This window comes from Gopherus flavomarginatus, chromosome 5, assembly GCF_025201925.1.
Source record: "Gopherus flavomarginatus isolate rGopFla2 chromosome 5, rGopFla2.mat.asm, whole genome shotgun sequence".
NCBI lineage: Eukaryota > Metazoa > Chordata > Testudines > Testudinidae > Gopherus > Gopherus flavomarginatus.
Window position 1 is genome coordinate 16,875,818 of NC_066621.1, and position 27,058 is coordinate 16,902,875.

The following is a 27,058-nucleotide window of genomic DNA, read 5'->3' on the forward strand; positions in this document are numbered from 1 at the left end:
CCCATTCACTGTTACAGACAAGGGACCAAATGGCTAGGAAACAGTTCTGCAGAAACAGACCTAGGGGTTACAGTGGATGAGAAGCTGGATATGAGTCAACAGTGTGCCCTTGTTGCCAAGAAGGCTAATGGAATTTTAGGCTGTATAAGTTGGGGTATTGCCAGCAGACCAAGGGACGTGATCATTCCCCTCTATTCGACATTGGTGAGGCCTCATTTGGAGTACTGTGGGGCCCCACAGTACAAGAAGGATGTGAAAAAAATTGGAAAGAGTCCAGCGGAGGGCAACAAAAATGATTAGGGGGCTGGAGCACATGATTTATGAGGAGAGGCTGAGGGAACTGGGGTTGTTTAGTCTGCAGAAGAATGAGGGGGGATTTGATAGCTGCTTTCAACTACCTGAAAGGGGGTTCCAAAGAGGATGGATCTAGGCTGTTCTCAGTGGTACCTGATGACAGAACTAGGAGTAATGGTCTCAAGTTGCAGTGAGGGAGGTTTAGGTTGGATATTAGGAAAAACTTTTTCACTCAGAGTGGTGAAGCACTGGAATGGGTTACCTAGGGAGGTGGTGGAATCTCCTTCCTTAGAGGTTTTTAAGGTCAGGCCTGACAAAGCCCTGGCTGGGATGATTTAGTTGGGAATTGGTCCTGTTTTGAGCAGATGGTTGGACTAGATGACCTCCTGAGGTCCCTTCCAACTCTGATATTCTATGATTCTCCTTTCACCAATGTTGGTGCAGGGGTAAATCCACTGATGTCAATGAAGCAACACTGGGGTAACAAGAGGAAATTCTAGCCTTTTCTTGCACATCTTCTGATCATACAAATAGATGCACCGGTCCTGTGTGTGAATGGGGATTTCATTTAACAGTAACTTTCTACTCACAAATTCTGTGTATGTAATGCTACCCTGGTATGTATATTTTCTGCATCTACATTTATATCTAGCAATCAGCCGCATGTCCCATTCAAACAACTTCCCACCACATGTTCCGAATGACAAATATATCAGTAAACTGTGCTTTCTAGATATCACCAAGGTTGGAGCATTCCCTTTCAACCAACCACAACTCAGAGATAAACATTTGGCCCAGAGCAGAACAATTATGTTATGTTAACAGGATAATCTTGCTTAGTTAGAAACCAAGGCCCAGGGTGGTGAGTAGACTCAGCTATCAGTCAGCATTAGAGAAAAGAGTACTAGTTCTATTGCTCCTTGCTCCAATTTAATACCAAGCTGCATGAAAGACACGTGCCTATTCTTCAAGTCAGAAATTGTTTGTTACAAGGAGCAAAAAGGGATGGAACCAATAAAGGGAGACATTAAAGAATAATCAGGAGGGATCAGTGGGCCAGATCCTCAGCTGCTATGAATCAGAACTACACTGAAATCAAGCTACACCGATTGACCCCAGCTGAAGGTCTGGCTAACTGTTCTTTCTAACTGTATTGCAGTTTCATCAGCATCCTGTGCACAAAAAGAAAGGATAAGATGCTCTTAGCCAGCTGCACCTGCAGCAGAATGGCCAAACCTGCAAAAAGGAAGGAGAATGCATTAAAAATAAACTTGACTAGAGCCTTTCAATGCTTAAATCAGTCCCACAGCATGTAAAACTGTTCCGTGTACACTGTTACCCGGACACCTGCTAGGGCAAGTTCTAGAACACACTGTCCCTGGGCAAACGGCTGCTGCCTCTGAGACCAGCCATCCAAGGGAGTTATATCCTGACGTAGTCAGTAAAAGCAGAGAGAGTTACTCACCGACCCACAGCAACACCTTTCCCATCTTTCCTTCCAAGCGAATGTCCCACCAAGGGAACTCAGAAGTGCTTTATGTGGCAGAGGCAAGGCCTTATCAGTGTGGAACCCACACACCTGCGTTAAAGACACCAGAACGAGGCCCCAACCACAAGCAACTTAAAAACAAACATTTATTCAAGGGCATCAAACACCTCCAATGCCAAGGCTGGGGGGGAGGGTCGGAAGTTGGAACTAGATCCCCTTCCATTTATCTAGGGGAGTGGAGAGCACCAATTCCCTCTGGGCGAAATGCCCCCCGAGGCAGAGGGCCAGCAGAATGTCAGGCCCCGCTTAAGCCCTCAGGATGGTTTTGAAGGAACCAAACTAAAATGTTAACACGCAAAATATTATTGCCTAGATGCAGTGCTCCAGATGAGGATGCACACACACCACCCCAGAAGGGTTCAGCAATGGGGTCTCCATCCTCCTTTGCGCATCCCCAGTTCTGGGCTCCAGGCTGCCAAGAGCTTCAGGCGGCTCCAGGCCAAAATGGCAGCCGAGCTCATCAGAGTGCAGGGAAGCCCTGGTCATACCCATTTCTGCCAGACACAGAGGGATTGCTATGTTGGCCTTGAGACATTGGAGAATACCCCTACACTGGGATGATCCTGCCATGGCTTACTATGGCAGCTTTCTGGCTCAAAGGAGCCCCAGAACAGGGGAGAATCTTGACCTCTGTGAGTCTGAACCTACGGTCACTGAAGTTAGTGGGAATGCTGCCGTTCAAGTCAATGGGAGTGCATTTGGGCACTGAATCTGGCCCAATGTGCTTATTTTCCCCCCAAATCTCGCATATTATGTAACTTGTTTATCCATTAACAGCCAGTTCAGACACCCAAGGGAAATCCTGGCCCCACTGAAGTCCCAAGCAAAACTCCCATTGCCTTCACTGGAGCCTGCATGTCAACCAAAGCATCTAGCTTTCAGCAAAGGCCTGTCTTTCTTCTCGGTTTTCTAGCTTGGTTGGCTGGGACGCAGTGAGCTTGCATAACTTCAGTGGCACTGCCTTCCTCAGAAACTTTAATGCCCTTGTCACCCAGGCTACGCTGGCAACACACGAAAAGAGAGGGACCGAGAGGGACAGACACAGGGGGTGGATACAAGATGTGCCAAGAGAGGGCCCCTGATAAGATCCAAGTATTCCAGGTGCAAAAAACCCCAACACAATTAATCTTCAGAGAGTGACAAATGGCCTGGAGAAAGACTTATCGCTAAAGTAAGTCAAGGCTGTTGAGCAGCTACCCATCGCTGCTTGCGTAACAGGTTGGGAGAGCTAGATTATACATACCTCTAATATACTCCCCCTTTTCTTGCACCTCAGCCTACTTGTGCGTTGAACCACCGGCCAGAGCTCAAGTCTTTTCAGGACCTTAAACAAAAAGAATTAAATTGCCATGATAGAGAGTGAGCTCCCCAGCATTGGATGTTCTGTCCAGTTCCTCCACCAACTGAAGGCAAGCTTTTATGAAAGGCGAGCATCTCTTTTTCATGCCAACATTTCCTCTTCTTCTCAAAGCAATCCAGCTCGATACACCTCACTTCATCCAAGAGTTATACGAAGGAAATGTTTCTCAGTCAACAGTCAGGACCCATACCCTTGCTTCTGAGTGTGGTTGGCAGTGATTCATATCAACCACCTTATAAAATCCTGTCTTGCAGGTCAGAGTGAAATACTGTGTCTTTCTCTCCTCCAGCCTCAAGAATCTCTTAGGCCACCTTCTCAGTAAACAGAGGGTTGCTCTCTGGTATTTTGGTATGTTTCAGAAAACTAAGCCTTAAGCTCTGATGCACTCATTACACTTCCATAGGCCTTTTCTAGCATCCTGAAGTCCTCAACTAGTCTCCAGTACTTGACTTGGGACCAGTTCCTAAGGCTACCCACAGTGCTGCATGATATAAATGATAACCAATTCATGATAACACTTTGCACTCATAGAAGCCTAAATGAAACAAATTGAAACAATGAAGTCAAAATGAAATGTTTTTACCCTTATTGAAGCAAAACGCAAAAGTCTAAATGATTCATCTCAAGGACTTGAGGAATTACAAACCCACCAGCCTAACTTTGATCCCTAGAAAGATACTGGAACCAATTCTTAAACCATCAGTTTGTAAGTAGCCAGAGGATAATAGGGTTATAAGGAATTGTCAGCATGGAACTTCAGTAGGACTATTCTTCCTGTAGAAGAATCATGATACTTACTTCCTTATCTCAGCTCTTTCATACGCAGCATCAATAGCCCCTGTGTCAGTCAACACCGCTGCTGTGATCAACAGCCTCCGGCATCCAGTGCTTGCAGCCTCAGCCATTAAGGCTTCCAGCATTGCCTAAGGGGGCGGGGGGCGGGAAATAAGGACAGTGGTCACTCTTGTTAGAAAGTCATTCGCTTTCCACAGTACTACAGCGAATGGGCTAGTACCAGCTGTGTTCGTTTGTTCCAGTGCTGATGAGCAGCACATGCTGGCATTCAGTGCACAGCATTCTCTCAATAGTCTGCACAGCAGCTAGTCACTCAGGCACGGAGCAGGGTTTGACAGATCCTGAGCCTCCACAGCTCTTATTGATATCAGTGGGGCTAATACATGCTAAAGGTTAAGCGCGTGCTCAAATTCCTTTCTGGATGGGAGCACTTTGCAGGATGGAGGTGTGGGATAGCACATTGGTTTCTCACCTGAATCAAGATGGCAAAGCAATGCTTGTCTTCTGGTGGGCTGCCCCTAGGACCCAGCTATTCGAAGTCCAGGTCACTCCCATCGAACTCAGACTTATGGAGGTAGATGATCCCCGAGTCGATGCTTTTATGGTTACCTGGTGGGGTAGCCATGTCAGTGAACCTGGAAAGAAAAGATGTCCTAACTGGACAATAGCATTATCACTTCACTCCTAAGTCTTATGAGTGACACCCCCTGTTCTGATCCCACTGGGAATGGGATTTGGAGTCAGGGAGCCCATTACCAGGAACAGGACACCAGCCAGGTCTCTATCCGCTGATTAATGCGGTGACTATAAACTCTGGGACAAAGAAAAGACAAGGTAGCATCAAATGGTTACATAAAAAGCTTAATCAGGTCTGATGAGGGTGGTACTTTATATCCCACCTGACAAAGCTCCAAGGACAAAATACAGTGAATCTTGCTAGAAAGAGTGACCGGTTATGTGGTTATTACACTCAAGGCTCTGCCTCTTCATCCCTTGTGACTCTTCCTGACTACATAGGTGCAGTGGGATAAAGCTGCCTGTTCCCTGTTGCCTTCCTAATATGGCCTTCCAAAGGAGACAGTGTGACCTCACAGCTAGAGCACTGGACTGGGACTCAGGAGATTTGGGTTTTGTTCCTCGCTTTGCCACTAACCTGCTGGGTGACTTTGTGCAAGTCACTTCCTTGCACTGTGCCTCAGTTTCCCCATATGTAAAACGGGGATAATGACACTGATTTCCTTTGTAAGGTGCTGTGAAATCTACACCTGGAAAGTGCTGTATAAGAGCTAGGTATTATTCAAATATAATGGGTCCCCATTCCTGTCATTTAAGTACTTCTGTCTGGCAGGGTCAGATGTAGTGATTCCAGATCAGGACATCTGATGTGCTCACTTGTATCCTGATACCCAGAATGACCTCCCAGCTCACAACAATGGTAGTGGTTGGCCTTGGGAACAAACCAAACGCTGCACACATATTTATGGACACGGCAAATTCTTTGTGTGCTTGGCAAATTAGAAAAGGGGAAGGGCTTTCCCGTTCTCTTACTCTCCATCCCTCTCTCAGGAGAGCGGAGAAATGAAACCCATCAGAAAGGAGTACAACAATTTGCAAAAACTTGAGCACATTTCAGTCCAGACTAACAACAGCCCACAGCCTTGAGTTACATAAAGTAGGATTAGTTTTAGGGCGCGATGCTGCCCCTAGTTCACGTGCACAGTGCAAGTTATGACAGGACAGAGAGCACAGGGGACAGTAATCCTGCATGAATGACACATTGCAGCTTGGCCATGGTTACCCTGCCTCATAGCATAAGTGGGGCCTAAGAGGGGAGTATATAGCTAAGCACCCTATTAACACTCTTGGTGATGGGGATCAATCTTAAACTTCAGTCGGTGTAGACATGTCCGTTTTCTTCTCAACCATTTACTCTGTGCTGTTGTGGGGAAAGGAACAGTTGCACATGGAGTTTAAGACTCCCTGCTTCTCCGTGCAGAGGGCTATGCCTAACACAGAATCTCAGTTACATTCATGTGCAGTCTTGTACTCACCCAGGAGCACAAGATCCTTTCACGCTCTTCTGAGAGTCATCCAAGGAGCTGCAGGGGCCAGGGCTTTTTTTTACAACTCCAATGAAAGCAACGGAGCTAGATCAGAGTAAAACTGGAATAATGCATTGGGGTACAAGACCCCCAACGCAGTTCATGCTAGTACCACACATTGCTCTCCAGCTCAGAAACGTGGCAAAATTCCAGGGCTGGCCTGGATGGTGGAGTTCTGATTCCAGAACACGGAGGAAGAGGTTGAACACAAACCAAGGGAAGCTATTAATCACTGGACAGACATTCAATCAATCCCCAAGTGCATCCAAGGTTCACACGTCAACAGTGACTCGCTGCTATTAGAGACAGAATTTCTTTTATTATGAACTTAAAAATAATTATTTTCACTCTACTTTTGTCCAACTCAGGTTATCATCAAAAAAGCCTAATCCAAAATGACCAAACAAAAATATAAATTTATAAATATACAATGTCTGTATGTACATACATTCTTCTATACAACAAATGCACTAGCAGGCTTGACAATGGCACGTGCAGGGCTCTTTCGCTAGGGATAACATTTAACAGCTTCTGGCTGGATTCTGAGTCTCCCTCGATGGTACAATTCTACCTCAGGGAAAAATGGTATTTTACATGCTGGTACTGGTGGCATTTAGGCCCCAGTTCTGCTCCTGCTGAAGTCAATGGCAAATCTCCCACTGACTTGGATGGTACAGAATGAAACCCACACATTGCAAAGGCCAGAGCCTGCCTTTAGAATCTCCCTTCAGCAACCACTTTCGACCCTCAACGTATTAAACATGGGAGGGATGGGACATCACCATTAACTACAACAGCTACTGCTTTGGCCAAGGTTGCCTTCTGAAGGAAGGAGGATTCTAGCAGAAAAACAAGGCACATCCAAGCATGGACATTTCTTCGCTCCATCATCTCAGCCACAGCACGCAGAGCCCTTGCCTTCTGAAAGCAGGTTCTCAGCACAAGAATCGGCTTGAGTGAAGAGGTGGTTGTGATTACTGCCCCCTAGCACCTGCCCATGCCACACTTGTCCTTCAGCTGGGAAGTTAATGAGACTTCTTCCAGTGGGTAAAGTTCTGAAGCGTAAAAGGGCAGCACCCTACCCTCTCATACTGAAGCGTAAGAGGGCAGCACCCTACCCTCTCACCTAGGCAATGCTGCCAGCCTGCAGGGGGCATCGCTTCCTGATCACAGTCTCATGAGGCAGCATGGTGAATTGTTCCAGGAATCAACAAACCAGCTAGTACCGAGGGAAGAGAATGGAAGACAAAGGGATTTATTTCTGGGTAGCTGGAGAGTGATAGGTAAAAGGGCAACTGTATCAACCGCAGCGTGCACGGACAGAGAGAGGCAGGTAGAGCACCAAGACAGATATTTCCTATAGGCTTCTGGTTCCCTGCGCAAATGTGCAGTAAGCTGGATGTTAGTGGAGTGACAGAAAGGGCTGCGCTCACCCAATTTCACTGCAGAGATAGAGAGCTAAAAGAGCTGGTTTACTGAGGTGGAAAGGGAATGATATTTTGGTACTTTTCATCTCAAGATCTTTTCCACATATGCCTTTTGAAAAAAAGGTCCGATCGATTCTGCCTTGTTTCAATAGCTCTAAAGTGTTTTATTTCTATTTTTCCAAAAATTAATTTAAAAACTGCTTTAAACCATCAACTTGTAGTCTACTTTTCTTTCTCGGGCAGCCCAATTTTGGGAGACGTAGTGGGTTAGCTAAATCTGTATACACGTGCTTGAGAGGAGAACCTTCCGCGCTTCCAAGGATGATAGTGTTTAATAAGGGAATCTGAAGTGGTCGAGCCATTTGCAATTGATAGTCTGACCTCTGCAACCGCTATGGGTGCAATGTTTTAATCTGCCATGAAATCTCTGCTATTGCTGAATATTTTCACTAAGGCATCTTTTCATCTAGCACTAGCAGTCAGAGAAAGCTATTTGGTATTAGGGACAATCCCTGGTTGGGTCCATGTATTTACATATGCATTTGCAGTATGGAGTTTCTCTACTCAGGCTTTACTCATTCTTACTCAAGGAAAACTGTTGAAGTCAACCAGTGTTTTGCCCAAATAAAGGCTGAGTCAAAGTTAAGTAAGAGTCTCAGGATCCAGGCTTGAGTGAAGACTTATACCACCCCTAGGTCATGCTAGAACGAGCATGTTTTTTCACTGTTGAAGAAAAGGAGACTTTCCAGTGAATAAAAGCCCTGTATTTCCACAGGAGAAAATGGACCATAATACTGGCCATAAGGACAGTCCATCAATTGAGTCTTATTCCGTATTCCAAAACCTACAGCACAGTGGGTTTCAAACAGCTGCCGGACTCTCTGGGGACCTGTATTGCACTGAAACCAAACAGAATCGAAAGAGAGCCTGAAGCAGCTGTTAGATCTTGCCGTTCAGACAGCTGGAAAATATTCTCTAACTGGAGCGGTATAAACAGCATCCTTACTGCTTTTAAGTGCAGCTGTAGCCAGAAAAGAATGGCTTTCTGGAGCTCTGTATGTATTCCTCTCCCTTTAAGTGAAACACCAGATGCACAAGGTTTACCAGATTTAAAAAAAAAAACAAAAAACAACAAATCAACTTTTAACTGCCAACATTATAAACAAAGTTTGGGAACTGAAAACCCACCAGGGATTCTTCTGCCTCTTGCTGTATACTCTCCTAGAAATGAAGCCTCCTGCAAAGTGAATTTAGCTGATGCTGTGCAAAGCAGAGAGAAATCCAACACTATGGCTAACTGGTGTAAAAATCTTGGACTTTTGCCAGAGAAATGCACCAGTAAGACAAAGACACACAAGAAGCTGATCTATTGATTAGGAGGGAACGATTCTGACAGATCTGTTGAGTAAGAAGGGGACCACAGTTAATTTTCTGACTATAAATGCACTTTAAAAAATAGTGGCAACATTTTCTGCACCTCCACATTTATACACAAGTGCCGTACGTGGGCAGACTTCCTCATGACCCTGATATACATGCAGAACTCTGCAAACCAAAACACCAACAACTCTTGAGCATTCAGCAACTTTGGGAAAGTTTGGATCAGGGTCTGGATTTCATGGCAGGACCCCTAGCTCTGGACAACCTCAAACTCCAGGGAAGTTTAAGATATGGAGCTCTGCGCAGCAGCTCAAGCCAATCTCTGGTTCAAATGGAGATCAGAGTTAACAAGGGACCATGGTGTGAATCCTGTGCACACCAATGCAAACAGGCAGAGTGGAATGGACAAGTCATTCTTTGAGTCTAGACGAGGACTCCACCTGCCTGTGCAAGCACATAGTCCGTTCTGAACAGTCCACTGGGAAGCGTTAAGCAGTGAAAACCCTTCTGTGTGCCTCCTCCTTACAGAATAAATCCATCCCATGAAGAGGAGGAATGTCACAGCTGCAGCTCAGTCTTCTCTGGATAGATGGGCTGATTCCAGTGTGAGGACTGGTGGTTTCCATGCCACTTCCCTACTGACTATGCCAAGCTAGTGAGAGAAGAGGGAGTGGGGGAGGGAGGGAAAGAGTGTCATTTGGTATGTACAGGAGGTCATCCCTCTGCTTCAGCCACTCCACCAGCAGTCTCTCCCCTCTTTGTCCTGCACCACTCACAGCAGCAAAGGAAACCTCCATGGGATAGCCAGCGGGCCTCCTCTTCCTCCATGCAGTCAGCTTGCTGCTGCTCACTTCTTCCTGCGAATCTTGGGTTTTTTCACTGGCCGGAGGTAGGGATTGTCTATTAGGCTCTCCTCTCCATTGCGGCTGCCGGACAGGGATGCGTTTTGCTGTAGCACTGAAGCATTCTCTTTCTCAGCCCCCGAATCATCCTGCCAAGTAAAAACAATACATATTTGAAGTTAGGACCAGCTGAGCTGAGGGAGTGTGAACCATGGAGTCTGCAGACCAAAGAGATACACAGCAACCAAGATCAATAGGGATAATGAACAACGAGCAGAGCTGAGGGAGATGACCCTTGTTTCCTACTGGAAGCAGATGCCTATGGGAACAGTACAGGATTCCAGGGAAATCCTCCTTCCTCTGAGGTAGCAGTGAAAGTGCCCCCATATATTCAGGATCCCACATTAACCACCACAAGGCTCTAGTCTGTGAGCTGAAGCATGACGAAGATCTATGGCATTTTGCGTGTCATTTATACTGGTGCAAAGGGGATGCAAAATGGTGCCCAAATGAACACTTGACACTCTGCCCAGGCATGTCAATGACGATTCAAAGTATAAGACAGGAGAATCAGACCCAAGGAGGGTCATAATGGGGAGTTCCAAGTTTCTGATCCTGGCCATACCGTGCTCATATGGAGGGGGAGGTTCTCCGTGTCCGTCTGGTCATCTTGCTCAGATGAATCTGTTTCCTCCATCTGCTGCATCTCCAGCTCAGAGGGGAGAAGCGCAGTCAGATATGGTATTGTGAAAGGCCTGGCAGCAATCACTAGGGATGGGGAAAGGAGGGCACGGTTAGCATTGGAAGACTTGTTTCTCAATTAAATGTGTGTTATTTCTAAGCCAGCAGCTATCAGGAAGCACTGAAGCAAATATATTATTTAAAAAGCCCAAACACTGTTTAATCTCTCCCTCCCTCCCACACACTCTGCCAATATTTCCATCATCCAGAATCAAAAAATATAGAAGCTGCTGTCCTGGATCAAGACATTGGTCCATCAAGTCTATTATCCTGCCCCTCAAAGTAGCCAGTACCTGATGCCTCAGAGAAAAGGGCACAACTTCCTTAACGATTCCGGCCATGTGAACAATGCAGTACACGGGACAGAGGAATTCCTCCTGATCCCCAAAGAGGATCAATCACCTTATGCCCTGAAGTACGAGATCTGAACACCGTTAGAATAATAACACTTTGTACTTACACAGCACTTTTCAGTTGAGGACCTCAAAGCACTATGGTGAGGTGGATATTACCACCTTCATTTTGCAGGTGGGAAAGTTGAGGCACAGAAAACCTGATAATCAGAAGAGCTGAGCGCCTGCAATTCCCATTTACTTCACAGGAAGTTGCCGGTGGTCAGCACTTTTGTAAATCAGGCCCAGAGAGGGGAAGCGACTTGCTAAGAGTTACAAAGGGAGTCCGTGACAGAGCCAGGATTAGAACCCAAGAGTCCTCGCACACAGCATCCTGATCAGACCATGCCTCTTATGTAAGGTGTACCCTGGTGACATGGCATCAGAAAAGAAGGATGGAACTGTATTTAGGATGTCAGCTGGGCACCTGGGAGACCCAGATTCAATACTATGTTTTCCCACATGTCCTGTGTGACCGTGGGAGGCATGAGATTCAGTCCCCTATCTGTAAAATGGGGCTAACAGTATTTCCTTTCTCCACAGGGTTGTTGGGAGGATAAATACATGAAAGAGTCTGTAGTACTCAGATATTACATGGGTGCCATGCAAGAACCTAAGATAGATAAAGAAATACTTTATATCTAGCGTCTGGCATTGGGCATCTTAGATAGCTCTTACGTGGGAATGTGCTGACATCATCCTTGAAGAGACTCTGCGTCTCTCCTGTCTTTGCCATGAAGCGAGTCAGAGCTCTTTCCACATCACGCCTCTGTGACGCTGCTTTTTCCCGTAGTATCTGGTAATCTGAAACTGGCTCCCGGTACGTCTGTTGGGCAGGGAGAGAGAGAACAAGGAGATGTACAGACTTAGGACTTGCAGGTACTAGCTCTGTAATACAGTTATTGGATGCAGGACAGCCAACTCAAGTTAAAGACACAACTGGTGAGTGGATGATCCAACGAAACAATGCCTTGCAGAGAGCTGCAGAGCTCAGAAATACAGAAACCTATAGCCCAGTGAACTTCCAACACTGTGATGATTCACAGTAAATGAGAAAGTGTCCTAGATAAATGGGTATCATACCAATATTAAAAGGACTTAAGTTGCTGCTGCTGCAATGCCAAAGAGACAATGAAGGACATTTTGTAAAGTCTTTTCCACTCACCGGAGTTTTGATGTAGGTGTGAGGATCCGGGAACTCAGGAAAATGGCCAGGGATGTGGGATGGATGGGGTTTGTTCTGTCCAGCCGTCAGGGCTTTGGGAGTCACGGGCTGATTTGTCACAGGTGCTGCAGTTAAATAATAAAAACCTAGTCATCATTGTTCAGCCAAATCCCCAGCATAAGAGGAGTGTAAGCAGAAATTGAGCTGATATTTCGATCTATAGACCATCTATAGTATAACCAGGGACAGACCATTTCGCCTAGGCAACAGTTTCCAACTCCATTCTAGATCACTCCAAGGAACAATGATTAGTTTAAATTGACAGTGAATTGTATTCAGTCCACGGCGTTAAGTACGTGGGCAGCAAACACCATACAGAGAAGTTCAGTGGGAAACAGGGTAACACTGGAACAGTAACAACTACTTTGACAAATGGTGCCCTATTCCTTCATTTGTCGGTTCCAGAAAATCTTAATATAAACTGCTCTTCCAGTAGTAGTAGTCCTCTCCACTGTGCCTCAAAAGAACAGAAACTCTGGGTGCACTCAGAGGGGCTGGTGGAGTACGGAATACAAGAGCCGTACCCGCAAGCTAAGATTTTAAGGTCCCCAAAATTTTGGGAATGGTCAAGAACATTTACAGGCACAGAATTACTTGTGGATCCACAGGTTAGTCAATTTCTCCTTCGTTTGTCATCAATTTCACCTTCTGGTTGTTGTGCCCTAGCCCCACTCTGCAATGTTCAGGGTACAAAATTTCAAGGGGGATTTTTATTTGTTAAAAATATTACTTTAAACAAAATAAAGTCCCATAGAAACAGTCTATTGGTCTCAGGATCCATAAAATCTGGTTTTTACTATATATAGATTTTCAACCAAACATCACTTGACAGAACCCCTTTAACAGCCATTTCAATCTATCTACTATTGTTTTTCATGGCACCAATTTACTTGCTTAGTACAAATTAATTCCCTTGCTAGATGATGCCCCACATACGTGCAGTGATGACCATCCGCTGGGAGCGCTTGGCATATGCAGGGAGAGTTTCTACATTGAACCCTGAAACACAGGAGATGGGGAAACAGAAATCACGCTATTATCAACAAACCAAGGACTGACAAATGTGGCTGCTTGCCCACATAGAAAACACTGCTTCTTGGCTCAATTCTGATCTCACTGAAGTCCGTAGAAATTTTGCCATTTACTTCAAAGGGAATAGGACAGAACTCCAAAGTCTATATTTATACCTATCTAAGCATCAGAATGAGGCCTTTCCTCTAAGACCTGGATCATTGAGACCACCCTCTCCTCCTGTTCTAATGTCTATGTTTTTTCTCTCCAGAACCCTTTTCTCTCTTTCCTTAGAGCCTGGAATAGAACCCAGGAGTCCTGGCCCACTCCTTGCTCAGACCACTAGACAATTACACCTTCCTTACAATAACCACAAGAGGCACAAATCTGCATAGAACAGGTCCATCTGTTTCAGAGGGAGCATTAGGGAGAATTGCATTTAGAAAATTACGCAGGTGTCCTTGATTTCCTATATGACTCCGTAGGCTACGAACTTGGCCTAGACAGGTAGTGCCAGCTTTGCCCTGGTGATCATGCAGTGCTAATTAAGCTGGTGGCTCACATGGCATTTTGTCAGGTCAACAGTCTTATTAATGCTCCCCGCACAGTATCTGCAGAACCCAGAGCAGAGCTGCCTGCTGCCAGTTTGTTTGCCCCATCTGAAAGGCAATGCTATTCTTAGTCAGGCTGGAGGATGCCAAACAAGCCATGTTCTAATACCAGCAGGAACAATTGTAGCAAAACCACCCTCCACCCCACCCCAATCCTTAATGATGCAATCACTGGGGCTTGCTGTGTACCAGTCTGATACTCACCCATTTCGACTAAGGTAACAACAATATCCGAAAGGGTTGGCTGAGTTCTTGCTGTGTGCTCACAGTAAGACTTGGCGCTCCTTCCTATTTCTGACACATCTGGGAAAGAAAAATCCAGCAGAACATGGACATTTGAAACAGACAATGGCTCCAGATTTATAACAGACTAATCCTGCTTTCAGACACTTATACCTGACGAGAGCTTCAATGAGCCCTTTCACTGAGGTTAGAAAGGAAAGAAAAGAAAAGGTCTTCTGAAATATAAGGTCTTACTGCTGGATTTTTAATTCTTTTGTTAAAAAATGTCCGTGCATCATTTAATGGAGACATTAAGATCAAATAATCAGACAGCTTCTACAAAGTTTGCAGCACATTCATTTGCAAGTATACAAAACCCCAGGTTTGTGAACTCAGAAAAACACATATACTAAGCAATGAGCGCACAAATCAGAAAGCTAGGTGTATAGTTGTCTCTCTTAGGTACTTCTATGGCCCCCTTTACTAGAGTAGCAGCACCTCACAAACTTTACTGGATTTATCCTCAAACCAACCCTGTGAAGCACGGCAGAGCTATTTACCCCCATTTTACAGATGGGGAACAGAGGCAGAGAGAAACTAAGTGAGTTGCTCAAGGTTTCAAAGGGAGTCTGTGGCAGGGCAGGAAACTGAACTCAAGTCTCTTAAGTATAGGCTAGTGCCCTAACCACTGGACCATCCCTTTTCTCTCTAGCTACCTCATTTACACAAATGAATAAGTGCATGCAAAATATATACATTTAAGATTGGAAGCCTGTTTGAAAATGTTGCCCTGAACTTTAGAAAGAGACCAATGTTAAGCTTCAGTAATTAAGAAGCAATTACCTACTCTGGTGATCTGTCAGGTCTGTTAATATTATAGCAATGTTGCTGTATCATGGGTGCTCATATTTATTTCCAGGGGGAATACTTGATTTTAAGACCTCTGTATTTTATTTCAGAAACTACACTGGCCTCTCAAATCTCTGCTTTGTTGGTTGAAAAGGCTGCACCTGTGATACAGATACTTACAGCTCTGTAACATCTCTGTCAAGGTTTCCACTGCTGCCTTTTCAGCACTCTCAAACCCAGCCTCTGTCAGCAAGGAGCTGACCACAACTTGCAGAGTCCTTCTCCGAGCCAAGTAATAGTTATCTGCGGGGGTTGTTGAGTGTTTGCCTCCTGATCTCTATAGAAACAGATTTCCCGCCCCCCCAAAAAAATAAAAAACAAAACAGGAGACTGTTAATGAAAGGATGTAACAATGGCTTCAAAGAAGTGAAAAACACCACCACTTGATCACAGAGGAGTAGGGTACAGAAGGATATCATGCAAGAGTCTAATATCAGTTCCTCAAACCTCAACTCTGCCTATATCACCTCAGCCCTGACTTCCACACTCCCTCCTATTCCAATCTGGCAAAAGAACAGATTAGAAGTAAGCATTAGGAATCACACTGATTCTGTTGCATTGTTAATTTTATTTCCCCTTCACAGTTTGCTTGTCTTCTCAGATTGTAGGCTCCTGGAGCTAGGGACAGGGTCTTGTACATAAGGAAAGCACTTAGCTGCTACTGAAATCCAAATAAACTATAGAAATAAGTTAGAAGCAACGAGGAACAGCACCTCCTATCTGATCCACTGGCAGTTGTGAGTATGCAGTGCCGCTGAAAAGCAGCCCATCAACCTCTGTCCCTCAGCTGCCCACTTGTAAAACAGCGATAACACCATACTGCCATAACACTTCCTGTTTCTCTAGCACCTAACTGAAGGAGGATCTCAAAGACAAACGGAGCTTCCCTTTTACACAGGAGCTGTTACTAGCCCCCTCGTGCACACAGGCAGACAGAGGCCCAGGGAGGGGAAAGCAAGTCTGCAGCAAACCAGGAGCAGCGCCCAGGTGAGCTGGCCCCAGTCCCTGCTTCAGACACTAACAAATGTGGCACTGGCACCCCCACCCCATGTGCCCCCTCCTCTGCTCCATTCCACGACTAGCGTGAAGCCCCTAACAGCCCCCGCCCAGTGCCACCCCTGTGCAAGCCCTGCCAGGGCACTAGATACTCTGGGGCTCGCCTCGCAGCCATCCATACACTGTCACTTTAAGACCCTCCCATGTGCGCCCCCTTCCAATCTTCCTGTGATTGGCAGCGACCACGGTCAATCAGGCTATAGGCACTTCGACCAATTGAAAACAAAGTTCACACCCCGCCTACTCCTGCACATCAGCCAATCAGAGGCTCCCTCTCTTCGGCACAGCAGGCCCATAGCCGCCCACCCTGGCCGCAGCCGCTTCATCCCGTGTCGGATAAGCCGGTCGCTCGGCCACCTTGACCCTTGCGCTGGCCGTTTTCCAAGGAACTTAACCCCCCGGTATCCGCCGTTACCGTGCCCGAGCCGCTGGACACCGTGTCCGCCATCTTGAATCCATGGGCCACGACGCGCGTGCGTGGACGCGCGGGGTATTATGGGACTTGTAGTCCTGAAGAGAGGCGGGGGTTGCAGGGAGAACCCATTGGCCTGGGGGCTGTGATGGGAAAACTTGTGCTGAGCCTGGGATACAGAGGAGCCCTACTGAAGGGAGCTGTCTAGTCTACATGAGTCTGGATAGAGCCTAAAACAGCTCCAAGAAATGTGAATTGCACAGACCCAGTGATTTAAAGGGTATCACTGTTAACTATTTCATGGCCGAGCAAGGGGCGACAGAGCCTGGCTTAGGGGTGGAATTTGCGAGGGCGCCATTAATTTATTTTTCCAGTTCACACCCTGGCCAGTCTTAAGAAGACAGGACTTTTTGTGGGATTGGTCCAGTGTGCTACTGAAAAATCCTGGAAACCTTGCTGCAGTAGCTCTTCTTGCCATTGCTTCTCCCAAAATACTGTTCCCCAAATTGCTGTGTCCCCAAAATCTACCCCAAAATGTGTTAAACATCCACTCAGTTGTACCCTAGTCATATGGTACAAAGGCTGCCAGAAAGCAATGCAGTGCAAGAGATGAGGTACCTGTCTAGACAAAGAAACTATCCATTCTCTCTAATTGCAGTACAAATGAAAGGACCCCCATGAAAAAGGAGCTCTCTGCTTTTCTGACATAAGGGGTCATAGAATAGTCAGGTTGTCCTTCAATTCTTTTATTTCACTTTGGCCAATAGTTTATTTTTTTACCACTTTTGCAACCACAATAAAATGTCTGATATTTATGCAGAACCTTTCATCTCAAAGGATGCTGCTGAGTTTCAGTGTCCAACAGATGGAAAGTTAGACTCTACAAAAAAAGTTTCTTGTTAAGCTCATATGAAGAGCCTAAATCACTTGGTCAGGTTGCTTGAAATATTCTTCGGTTTGTTTCTCACTAAGCAGTGCTTTCTGAGCACAGCTTCAATTTCCCTTCTAGGGTGGTTCAGATCTTGTAATCAAAACTTTGGTGAATGTCAGAAGTCGGTTGTGTGCTTCAGAAACTACAGAACAGGAAACCCCCCTCCTACAGCTCTCACCTCTTGCTTCCTGTTTAACTACATGGGTGAGGGGAGAGAAGCATCTTAGGAACCAATAACTGTGTTGCAAAAGAGAAATGTAAACAACAGCTGCCACGCTGGAAATTAAAGGTCCTGAACTCGGTCAATTCAGATTGCAATGCAGCTTCCACGCAGCACTCGTTTTTCAGAAGCAATGGTAGTGAAAACAGTAACCCATGGAAAAAAGAGCGGGTGGAGGAGAGGAAAGACTGGATTGCTGAAAGGAAACATGTCCGGTGAAGCAAATTTCCTGATTGTCAAGAAAGGTAGGAGGAGATTTAGTTGCATTTTTATTGTAAAGTGTAAATTGAAAAAGAGAAAGAGAAAGAGAGAGATCTCATGTCATAAACAACAAAGGACCAGGAAAAAATTGGTTCCAAAGAGGTTGGTCGAACATAAGAATCTCGGAGACACTTCAGAGTGGTTGCTTGACAGGGAGTGATTGTTTATTGGAAGTAGATCTTGGTGCAGGGTTTGTTATGTATATATATCCCCTTGTTGTGCAGATGGTGTCAGAACCAAACAAACCAGTGACGCAGTAACTTCTGTAGCCCACAGCGAGTGTGTGTGCCCTTGCCAGAAGTGCTGGAGTGGAGGCCTAGAAGCCCCCATTAGTGAGCTAAGATGTCTGTGTCTTCTTGCAAAAGACACAGGGCAGAGTTTTCACAAGTGCTGAGTCCCTGCATCTTGTAAGTGGAGTTGCCGTGGCCCAGCACTTCTGAAAAGCAGGACCTTCATGAATAAACCAAGATTACAGATGACCACGGGAGAAGCGACTTGTAAGAGTACTTAGTGCTGGTACCTTATGATGGAATCCTCTGGTTAACTGTTGACATGGTTCTGAACCGGTTTGGGTGAAAAGGGGAAGGTGCACTCTAGGTAGTCTGGATTGAAAACCTCAACTCACTGGTACTGCCTGAAGCTAAAGCACAGGGCCAGGCTTAGCCAATAATGTTTATAAGAGTAATAGCTGACTCTCAAACCAAGAGGTAGCGTGGCATACCACGTATATACTATTAGCACCGCACACCTCAATTCACACCCTACCTCCACCTTGGCTTATGTGGTACCTAGCATGGCATGTCTGAATCTGTAGCTGGGCATACCTGATATCCATCCATAACATGGACCAGCTGGTACTTACCTGTAACATGGCACACCTGAATCCATAGCAAGAAAGTGACGCATCTCTGGGGTGCCATGATGTTAATTCACTGTGTGTCATATATCTGTCAAGCTAGGGACTCCATCATGTGAAACCCAGGTTAGGAATAGATGTAAAATGCTAATATGGAGAAATGGGAGTGGGGACGGCTGAGAGAGTGTATGAACATCAAGCACCACACCAGAGCATTGAGCAGTGGTGCAATTACTCCGTGTAAATACATCAACAGTCTCTAAGTCCAGGAGAAATATCCCACAAAAAATAGCCCCGCTTCTCCTTGTCCTCAGAAGACCAGAAACTCAGACATTTCATGCAACAGGGAGCCATTGTGAGGGGCAAGTAGATGGGGGCACAGTGCAGAGTGAGGGAGTGTTATCTAGTGATTAGAGTTTAGGACCTAGTCCCAAGTCTGTCGCTAATTCACTCAGTGACCTTAGGCGAGGCACTGTTGTGCCTGAGTTTCCACGTGTATGCGACAGGAAGAGTGTTAATATTATCTACCCACCTGTGTTAATTACATTGAGAACCTTGTGTGAAAGGTGTGATATAAATGCAAAGCATTATTTATTAGTCTTGTTATTGCTATTTATTTTATTATCTCAGGCCTTAGAATTCCCTCTACTTGATTGGAACATTGCTCTCCTCAAGACTGGTAGCCTGCCTTTCCATAGTTTGAAATATCTAGTATTTCAGAGTGCTATGGTAAAGGGGAATTTTAGGCAAATTTAGGGCTTCATCAGTCCCTGTGACACACAGGAAGACTGGGATGAATCTTGTAAAACTAGCAGAGGGAAGGCTCTGTTTGGGTAACTCATCACTGACATATGTTGTGCACATCGTTGTTCTCCCTTCTTTATTGTTTGTATGAAAACATTTCGTCTCTTTGACAAACAAAGGGGAAATCGCTTCACCCTAGTTTGGTATGGGCCCCCCAACAAACTCTATGTAACAAAACAAAAACAATCCCCTGCAACAACAAAAAAAGGTGGGGGAGAGAAACTCCACTATAATATTTAAAAAATTCCATACCAGTAACCAAGAGTGACACTTAATAATCATGTCCATTGCCTCTTTCACCAAAGAATCTCAAAGCACTTTACAAACATCAATACATTAAGCCAACTGTCAACAATACTTCTTCTCAAAACCAGGACTCGAACTCAGGATTCCAGATCCCCAGGACTTAACCAATAGACCCACTTTCCTTAGAGCCTGTGTCATGGTATAATTCCCCACTCTGAACCTTAGCATCCAAAAGATGAGGTACCAGCATGTATTCCTCTAAGCTCAATTACCAGCTTAGTACTTGTAGCGCTGCCACCAACCAGGAATTCCAGTGCCTGGTACACTCTGGTCTCCCCAAAACCTTGCCCGGGGACCCCCAAGACCCAGACCCTCTGGATCTTAACACAAGGAAAGTAAACACTTTCCCTCACCGTTGCCTCTCCCAGACTTCCCCTCCCTGGGTTACCCTGGAAGATCATTGTGTGATTCAAACTCCTTGAATCTTAAAACAGAGAGGAAAATTTACGGTCCTCCGTCCTTCTCTCTCGCCCTCCCAGATTCTCACTGAGAGAGAAAGTAATCCTAACACAAAGAGAAATTAATCTTTCTCTCCCCCTTCCCTCCTTTCTCCCCACCAATTCCCTGGTGGATCCAGACCCAGTCCCCTGGGGTCTCACCAGAATAAAAAAATAATCAGGTTCTTAAACAAGAAAAGCTTTTAATTAAAGAAAGAAAAAAGAGTAACAATTATCTTTGTAAATTTAAGATGGAATATGTTACAGGGTCTTTCAGCTATAGACACTGGGCTACCCTCCCAGCCTAAGTAAAATCCTTTCAGCAAAATACAAATTTGAACTCCTTCCAGCCAAATACACATTTGCAAATAAAGAAAACAAACATAAGCCTAACTCGCCTTATCACCTAGTACTTACTATTTTGAATCTATAAGAACCTGTATCAGGGAGATTGGAGAGAAACCTGGTTGCACGTCTGGTCACTCTCAGAACCCAGAGAGAACAACCAAAAACTAACAGCGCACACACAAACTTCCCTCCCTCAAGATTTGAAAGTATCCTGTCCCCTGATTGGTCCTCTGGTCCGGTGACAGCCAGGCTCACTGAACTTGTTAACCCTTTATAGGCAAAAGAGACATGAAGTACTCCTGTTCTATTAACCCTTAACTATCTGTTTATGACAGCCTGGAATAGAACCCAGGAGTCTTGGCCCACTCCTTGCTTAGACCACTAGACGATAACACCTTCCTTACAATAACCACAAGAGGCACAAATCTGCATAGAACGGGTCCATCTGTTTCAGAGGGAGCATTAGGGAGAATTGCATTTAGAAAATTACGCAGGTGTCCTTGATTTCCTATATGACTCCGTAGGCTACGAACTTGGCCTAGACAGGTAGTGCCAGCTTTGCCCTGGTGATCATGCAGTGCTAATTAAGCTGGTGGCTCACATGGCATTTTGTCAGGTCAACAGTCTTATTAATGCTCCCCGCACAGTATCTGCAGAACCCAGAGCAGAGCTGCCTGCTGTTGGTTTGTTTGCCTTCCCTTGACATTTCTGGTGTTTTACAATCAGTGGCCTCTTCTGTCTACTGAAGAGAACAGGGCTTGCAGGTCCCCCAGCCCACCCCACTCCACCCAAAGTTCTGACCAATAGCAGAGAACAGACGGATACGCAGAGTAGGCAGAACCTTACCCAGGGACCTGGGCCAGCATTAACAGCTCAAGTAGGGTGACCAGATGTCCCGATTTTATAGGCACAGTCCTGGTTTTGGGGTCTTTTTCTTATAAAGTTCCTATTATCCCCCACCCCCTGTCCCAATTTTTCACACTTGCTGTCTGCTCACCCTAAGCTCAAGGTAGTATTTCTTCCAGACCACACCTTCCTTTCTCAGCTGAGGATATCAGCTGTAAGGACGCTGGCAAAGCCATCACACGTGTACTGAGGTTCCCGCACACACTGTTGCATGAGTCTTGCCGCCACTCTTGCCTGTTCACACTAACACATCAGTGCTCACAACTCTCACATGCATCCTTCCACACCCACAACTCACACACACACACCCCAACACACACACAGCCCCCTTCTCTTGTGCTCACTCCACAGGATGAGGGCTGCTGTGATCACCGCTATTTAAATTTCAATTTACGTGCAACCTCCCTGCTCTTGTCATGCTGCCAATATGGCTTATCCTTTGGTGCCCCTGTTTGATAGGTTTGACTCTCTGGAGCAATAGTTTGCGCGCCTTGATCTGCACCTTTTTGCTTTGCAGACTGCAATACCATACCATATTGAATCACTGTGGGGAGCTGTTAGGCAAATAACGGGACCTTCCCAGTAAAGTCTCATCTGTGGGGTTTGCTGGCATTACTTTATTCTCTGTCTGTGGGTAGGTATTCTTTTTCTTTCCTTCCCAAGTTACCTTCCAGATCCAACTCAGGAAACAAACCCCACTCTGAAATGAAGCATGTAGATCTTTATATTACAGTGGCTTTGTTTCGCACTAGTTCAGAAATGGGGGGGAAACCCCATGGCAGGAGCCACTGCTGCAGGGTCAGTGTGGGGTGGGCTCACTCACCAGCACACACCGGTTACCCCAGAGCCTCCTCCAATGCAAATTGTTTTTGAATGAAGGGGAGGCAAAAACTTCTGTGCAGCCCTGTTATGCAGCATTACAAGCAGTTGATGAATAAGAAGTCCCGGAAAACTTTTCCCATGCAGTGTTTCGTGGCCTCACTGCCCATGTCTTGCTCTGTCAAGAGCAAGGTATCGAATGACCCAGCTGAAATCCAGAGCTATGAGCAAACAGTCCCAGTGTTATAGGTACAACAGCCCTCCCCATGACAGAGTAAAAAAGAAAGCTCATTCATGCTTCATGTCATAAGCCCACCTCTAAGTGATGAGGGTTAAGAAAAAACTTCCTCTATGGACAAGTTATTCCACAAATTTTCACTGTGGGATTTCTTGCACCTACCTCTGAAGCAGCTGGTACTGGCTACTCTTGGATTTGGGACTAGAAGGACCTCACGTCTGATATAGAATGGCAGTTCATATGTTCCAAATTAGAGAAAGGCAAGTGCATACCTTGAAATTCATATTACTTAGAGTCATGTGAAATTGTGAACTAAGTTTTCACTGGAAACATTTGGCTGCTGTCATTTTTCCCATTTTCCCCAGAATCTTATGAAATTGGTAATCTAACTGAAAGGAAAAAAAGCAGGATTGTCACCTTTCACATGCTTTTCCAGTTAAATCTGTTTTTCTCAAAGACTTTTCATTTTCATCCCAAAGTGTTTCTCATTTTGGCAGGAAAAGAAGGAACCACTTTCTAATTTGTGGCAAAATGCAAAAGAAAAAAAAAACAACCCTCAATGTCAGGTGTTTTGAATTGTGTTGGAAATATTCTGCATGATTCCTGGGTTGTGTTCATTGAACTGTTGTTTGATGGCAGGCAAGCTCATATAACCTCCCTGTGCTTCAGCTGAATGGTTATAATGATGCTCACTGATCTCAAAGGAGAAGTAAAGCTTCAATTCATGTGTGTAAAGGATGACAGTGATTCCAGGCTCCTTAGGTGTGACTAAACCATGACATTGTCATTTTTACTCTTGGGAGGCACTCAGGTGTTGTGATGAAGGAGGCCACATAGGAACATGGATGGATAACCTTGATGTTTTCAGATCTAGATGGTATGGCTTTCTGGAAGATAGGCTTTAGTCAGGCATAAGTTGTTGGGCTTAACATAGGGGGTAACTAAGTGAAATTCTGTGGCCTTTGATTTACAGGAGGTCCGGCTATATGACCTGTGGTCCTTTTCAGCTTTAAAAGCTATGGCTAGATAGGCAGACTTTGAAAAGCATCACCTGGGGTGAGAAGAGACAGAATAATTGATTGACATCTGAAAAAAAAAATCTTGCTGATGCTTTGCTAGACTTGTGGCACCAGCCACTGAAAAGAGTTCATTTCCTTTCCTTTGTTTTTGTCTTTTGTCCAGTCCCAGTCTGTATTTGTCTAGTAAGATCTTCTACAAAACAGGCGTCTTTATTTCCCAAGTACTAGTCTATGGGGGCATGGTATCCTCTGCCCCACCTTCCTTCGTAGCTAATGAACCCACCCACTTACATGTTCACCCAACAAAACACAACTTTGATTACCTCTGCCACTAGAGGGCAGTGCGTTACCAGAATACCTTCAGGCTCCTTCTGGAGATTTTGAAAGACATTATTATCCTCCAGACTTGCAAAACCTAGGGGGAAAAAATCCCTTCTTCAGCGTTTTGCTGCTGAAAACCTTTTACAAACATAGGAGAATTGACAGATTGGATCAGATCAGGGGTCCATCGTGTTATGTATCAATACCAGATGTTCAGAGTATGTTGCAAGTGGGCAAGTATGGAATAGCCTATCCACAGAGAAAGTTTCTTCCTAATCCTATCAGTCAGTGGTTAGCTTATGCCAGGGAGGAGAGAGAACCATAAAGCAGGGGACTTACAGTCATGTTGCCATTGTTATTTTTATTATATTAATCCTATCTAATGTAACTTTGGATGCTGTAATTATTCATATCAATAGCTTTTTATTTAAACCTGCTAAGCTTTTATTCTCACAGATACATTGGCCACAGCTTTGTTATCCAGCTGTATATGAAATTCTGGTGTGGTGGGTGGCAAAAGGGCTAACATGATCCTTGGATATTTCAACAGGGGAATATCGAGCAAGAGTAGAGAGGTGATATTGACTCTCTAGGTAGCACTGGTGAGACTACTGTTGGACATTGTCTCCAATCCTGGTGTTCACACTTTTAAAAAGTGTGTGGAAAAATTGTAGGGGATCAAGAAGGGAGTTTAAAAAATGATCCGTGGTCTGGAAAACACACCTTAAAATGAGCAAGTTAAGGAGTTTGGTCTATTTAGATTGAAAGATTAAGATGTAATTAAATCACAATCTATAAATACCTACACAGAGGACTCTTTAATCTGGCAGACAAAGGCATAACAAGATCCAGTGGCCAATAAAGTTAAAGCTGGACATAAAATCCACATTTTTAACTGGGAGCATAATTAACCACTGGAGCAGCTTCCCATGGGAAGTGGTGAATTCTCCATCACTTGGAGTCTTTAAATCAAGATTGAATATCTTTCTAAAAGGTAATGCCCTAATTCAGCCACAAGATATTGGGCTGCATGCAGGAATGCATGAGTGAAGTTTTATGGCTTGTGTGATGCTGGAGGCTGGACTAGATACGGTGAGGTAAGTATTGTACTTCCAGTTTCACAGATGAAGAACCAAGAAGAGAAGAGAAGTGATTTCCCCAAGGTCACAGAGGGGAGGCGGTGTCAGGGCTGGGATTAGAAATCAGGTGTTCCTAGCTCCCAGTCCTGCATTCCCCCTGTCCTCCTTACTTGTTGAGGCATCAGAGATAATAAATGTAGGGTTTCTTGGCTGTCTCACACCGCTCTCCCAGGATGACCCTAGAGCACCCTGTAAAGACCCAGCAGCTGGCCAGATTGGAACCCCAGGGTGCATCTGTGAGTTAAAAGGGGTGCTGGGGATACTGCTGTTTGCTGGACCTTTTAGATGACTCCCACATTAATAGCTGTTCATTTCTGGTCTGTAAGCAGCACATGGCTCTGCTTTTGAGTCATAGTGACGTGTCTAATCAACCAGGCATGTAGACCCATACCTACAGGCTGTCCCGAGTCTCAGCTGCCGAGAACTATTACAGATCTCTGGTGAGCTGGCCCTGCCTAATCGGTGACTCACTGGGTTTTGTGCACTGTTCTATTCTCTCTCTTCATCTGTCTGAAGCTTTAGGGTTTGAAGGTTACAATGAGATCAGCTGTACCGGGAAAGGAAGCTTTTAATGAGTCTTATCACTGGTCGGATGCAAGATTTTCCTTCTTGGAAAGGCAAAGGAGTGGATGTGCTGAAACAGCCAGCCTGCTCTATCCAGTTTGCACAATATGGGGTGAAGGGAGCTGAGGAGTGGGGAGAGTCTATCCATCACAGATGCTTAGCACCAGCTGGAGGGCATGTGGTCCCCACTCTCTGTCTTCCCTCTAATGGGAGAGATCTTTATAATCTCCGCCTCATCAAACAGAACTCCTCATCCTCAACGTCATAGTCATGATTCTACCTTCCCTCCCTGGCTCAGGAAAGCCTCCTCCAGCTCGCCTCACCAGAAGGTCTCTGTTGTCTCATGGCTGCAGAGCATTCCAGAGACACTGAACCGAAACAACCCCTTGGGTTGCTACCAGGTACGTTGTGAATTGAAATAGCCCACTGGGATTGCAGTGGAATGGGGGATTCAGCACAGAAGCTGAAGCAGAGAACTGACAGTGGAACAGTCAATATGTCCATGGCCCAGCCTTTCTTTTGGCAGGGCAAGGCTTGGTGGAAAGCCCCATCACCTAGGACATTTAAAACAAGACTGGAAAAAGATCTGGAGACTAGGCTGTTGGGAACAACCCCACATTGACCTCCAGGAGGAGCTATTGAGCTCTTTCAGGGCAGAGACTGTGTGCATTTTGTGTCTTATACAGCACTAAGTGAGTTGCTGATGCTTAATAATTAATAACAGACTAGATGACCTAATAAAGGCCATTTATGTCTCTCATGTCTGGGATTCTATGATCTTTTATCTGTTCTTCTCCCCTTGCAAGGAATTGGATGCCATTCTGGTTCATTTATCACCATGCTCCAGCTAGAGGGGCTCAGCTTCCAATTATCCCTAGTTCTGTTGGACATCAGGAAACACCAGTGGCCCAGCCATTCTGCATGGTGTCACCATCAGATAGCTGGGCCAAGCACAGGCTTATTCTTTTTACAGTAACTCTGGAAGGAAGTCTCAGCTGCACTGTTCCACGTGCTACGATTTGGCCTTGAAAAGCATCATTGATTTCCGAGTGCCCCTGAGTACTCTTGTTTCTGTCAGAAGCAGTGATTGCTGTGGATTCTCTGTATTCACGTTGTCTGGCTTTTGAGGGGAGCCTGAGAGCTGGGATATTAACTTATTTGTTGGTTCAATACAATACATTGTCCAGCCCAACACCCAGGATCAGGAGAGGAGGAGAACTTCTGTTTTTTAAAAGGTAGGAGCAGTTGTTGTGCAGCCTTTTTGGTCTGCAGCATGCTGACCATGCAGATCTTGAGAAAGGACACTAGATCGCAACTCCATAGCAGATCTCTACAGCCCCTCTGGATGGCATGGAATCTTTTCCATGCAGCCATTCAGGAGCATGTCAGTGGATACTAACCCCTGTCACATGACAGGGTATTTACCTGTCAGTAAGTCTGACCTATGTCAGGTGACTTAGACCAGAAAATAAAGTTCTGTCTCTTGTCAACCCTCCTGTGTGTCACAACTTTATTACAAGGTGCACAGGTCCACCCAGGTCCACTCAGGACACAACTCCAC

The 27,058-nt window shown here is 45.4% G+C and overlaps 2 protein-coding genes across 6 annotated transcripts in view; one reads left to right on the forward strand and one right to left on the reverse strand.

Annotated features, from left to right (window-relative positions):
- Positions 1–1,616: 1,616 nt before the first annotated feature.
- TAF8 (TATA-box binding protein associated factor 8) lies at positions 1,617–16,387 on the reverse strand. Of its 4 annotated transcripts, XR_007774720.1 has the most exons (12): positions 16,332–16,387; positions 14,981–15,137; positions 13,934–14,032; positions 13,044–13,106; positions 12,048–12,172; positions 11,561–11,708; positions 10,375–10,517; positions 9,684–9,898; positions 4,471–4,633; positions 4,002–4,126; positions 3,087–3,167; positions 1,617–1,827 (listed from the first exon to the last, which is right to left on the reverse strand). XR_007774720.1 is itself a non-coding variant. In XM_050955881.1 (8 exons), the coding sequence occupies exons 1-8, from the start codon at positions 16,362–16,364 to the stop codon at positions 9,755–9,757; spliced, it is 912 nt and encodes a 303-aa protein (XP_050811838.1). In that variant the 5' UTR covers positions 16,365–16,387; the 3' UTR covers positions 7,196–9,754. The 4 variants fall into 4 exon arrangements, 2 of the variants coding, with proteins under 2 accessions (XP_050811838.1, XP_050811839.1); XR_007774721.1 differs by lacking the exons at positions 1,617–1,827; positions 3,087–3,167; positions 4,002–4,126; positions 4,471–4,633 and adding an exon at positions 7,196–9,559; XM_050955881.1 differs by lacking the exons at positions 1,617–1,827; positions 3,087–3,167; positions 4,002–4,126; positions 4,471–4,633 and having other exon boundaries at positions 7,196–9,898.
- A 1,012-nt stretch (positions 16,388–17,399) lies between these two features.
- CCND3 (cyclin D3) overlaps positions 17,400–27,058 on the forward strand; it is a 66,768-nt gene continuing 57,109 nt past the window's right edge. Inside the window, exon 1 of one of the 2 annotated variants that reach the window (XM_050955885.1) lies at positions 17,400–17,724. The gene's annotated coding sequence lies outside the window, so the exon portion shown is untranslated. The remainder of the gene's footprint in view (positions 17,725–27,058) is intronic. The other variant, XM_050955886.1, reaches the window with a different exon arrangement.

What these genes read in the sequence shown, in the direction of transcription:
- TAF8 (XM_050955881.1), bottom strand. Translation starts at nt 16,364, where the DNA reads ATGGCGGACACGGTGTCCAGCGGCTCGGGCACG. An exon ending in GACAGAGATGTTACAGAGCT is followed by an intron (nt 14,033 to 14,980) that starts GTAAGTATCTGT and finishes TTTCTTTCCCAG; the next exon opens with ATGTGTCAGAAATAGGAAGG. An exon ending in GCGGATGGTCATCACTGCAC is followed by an intron (nt 12,173 to 13,043) that starts GTATGTGGGGCA and finishes ATTTAACTGCAG; the next exon opens with CACCTGTGACAAATCAGCCC.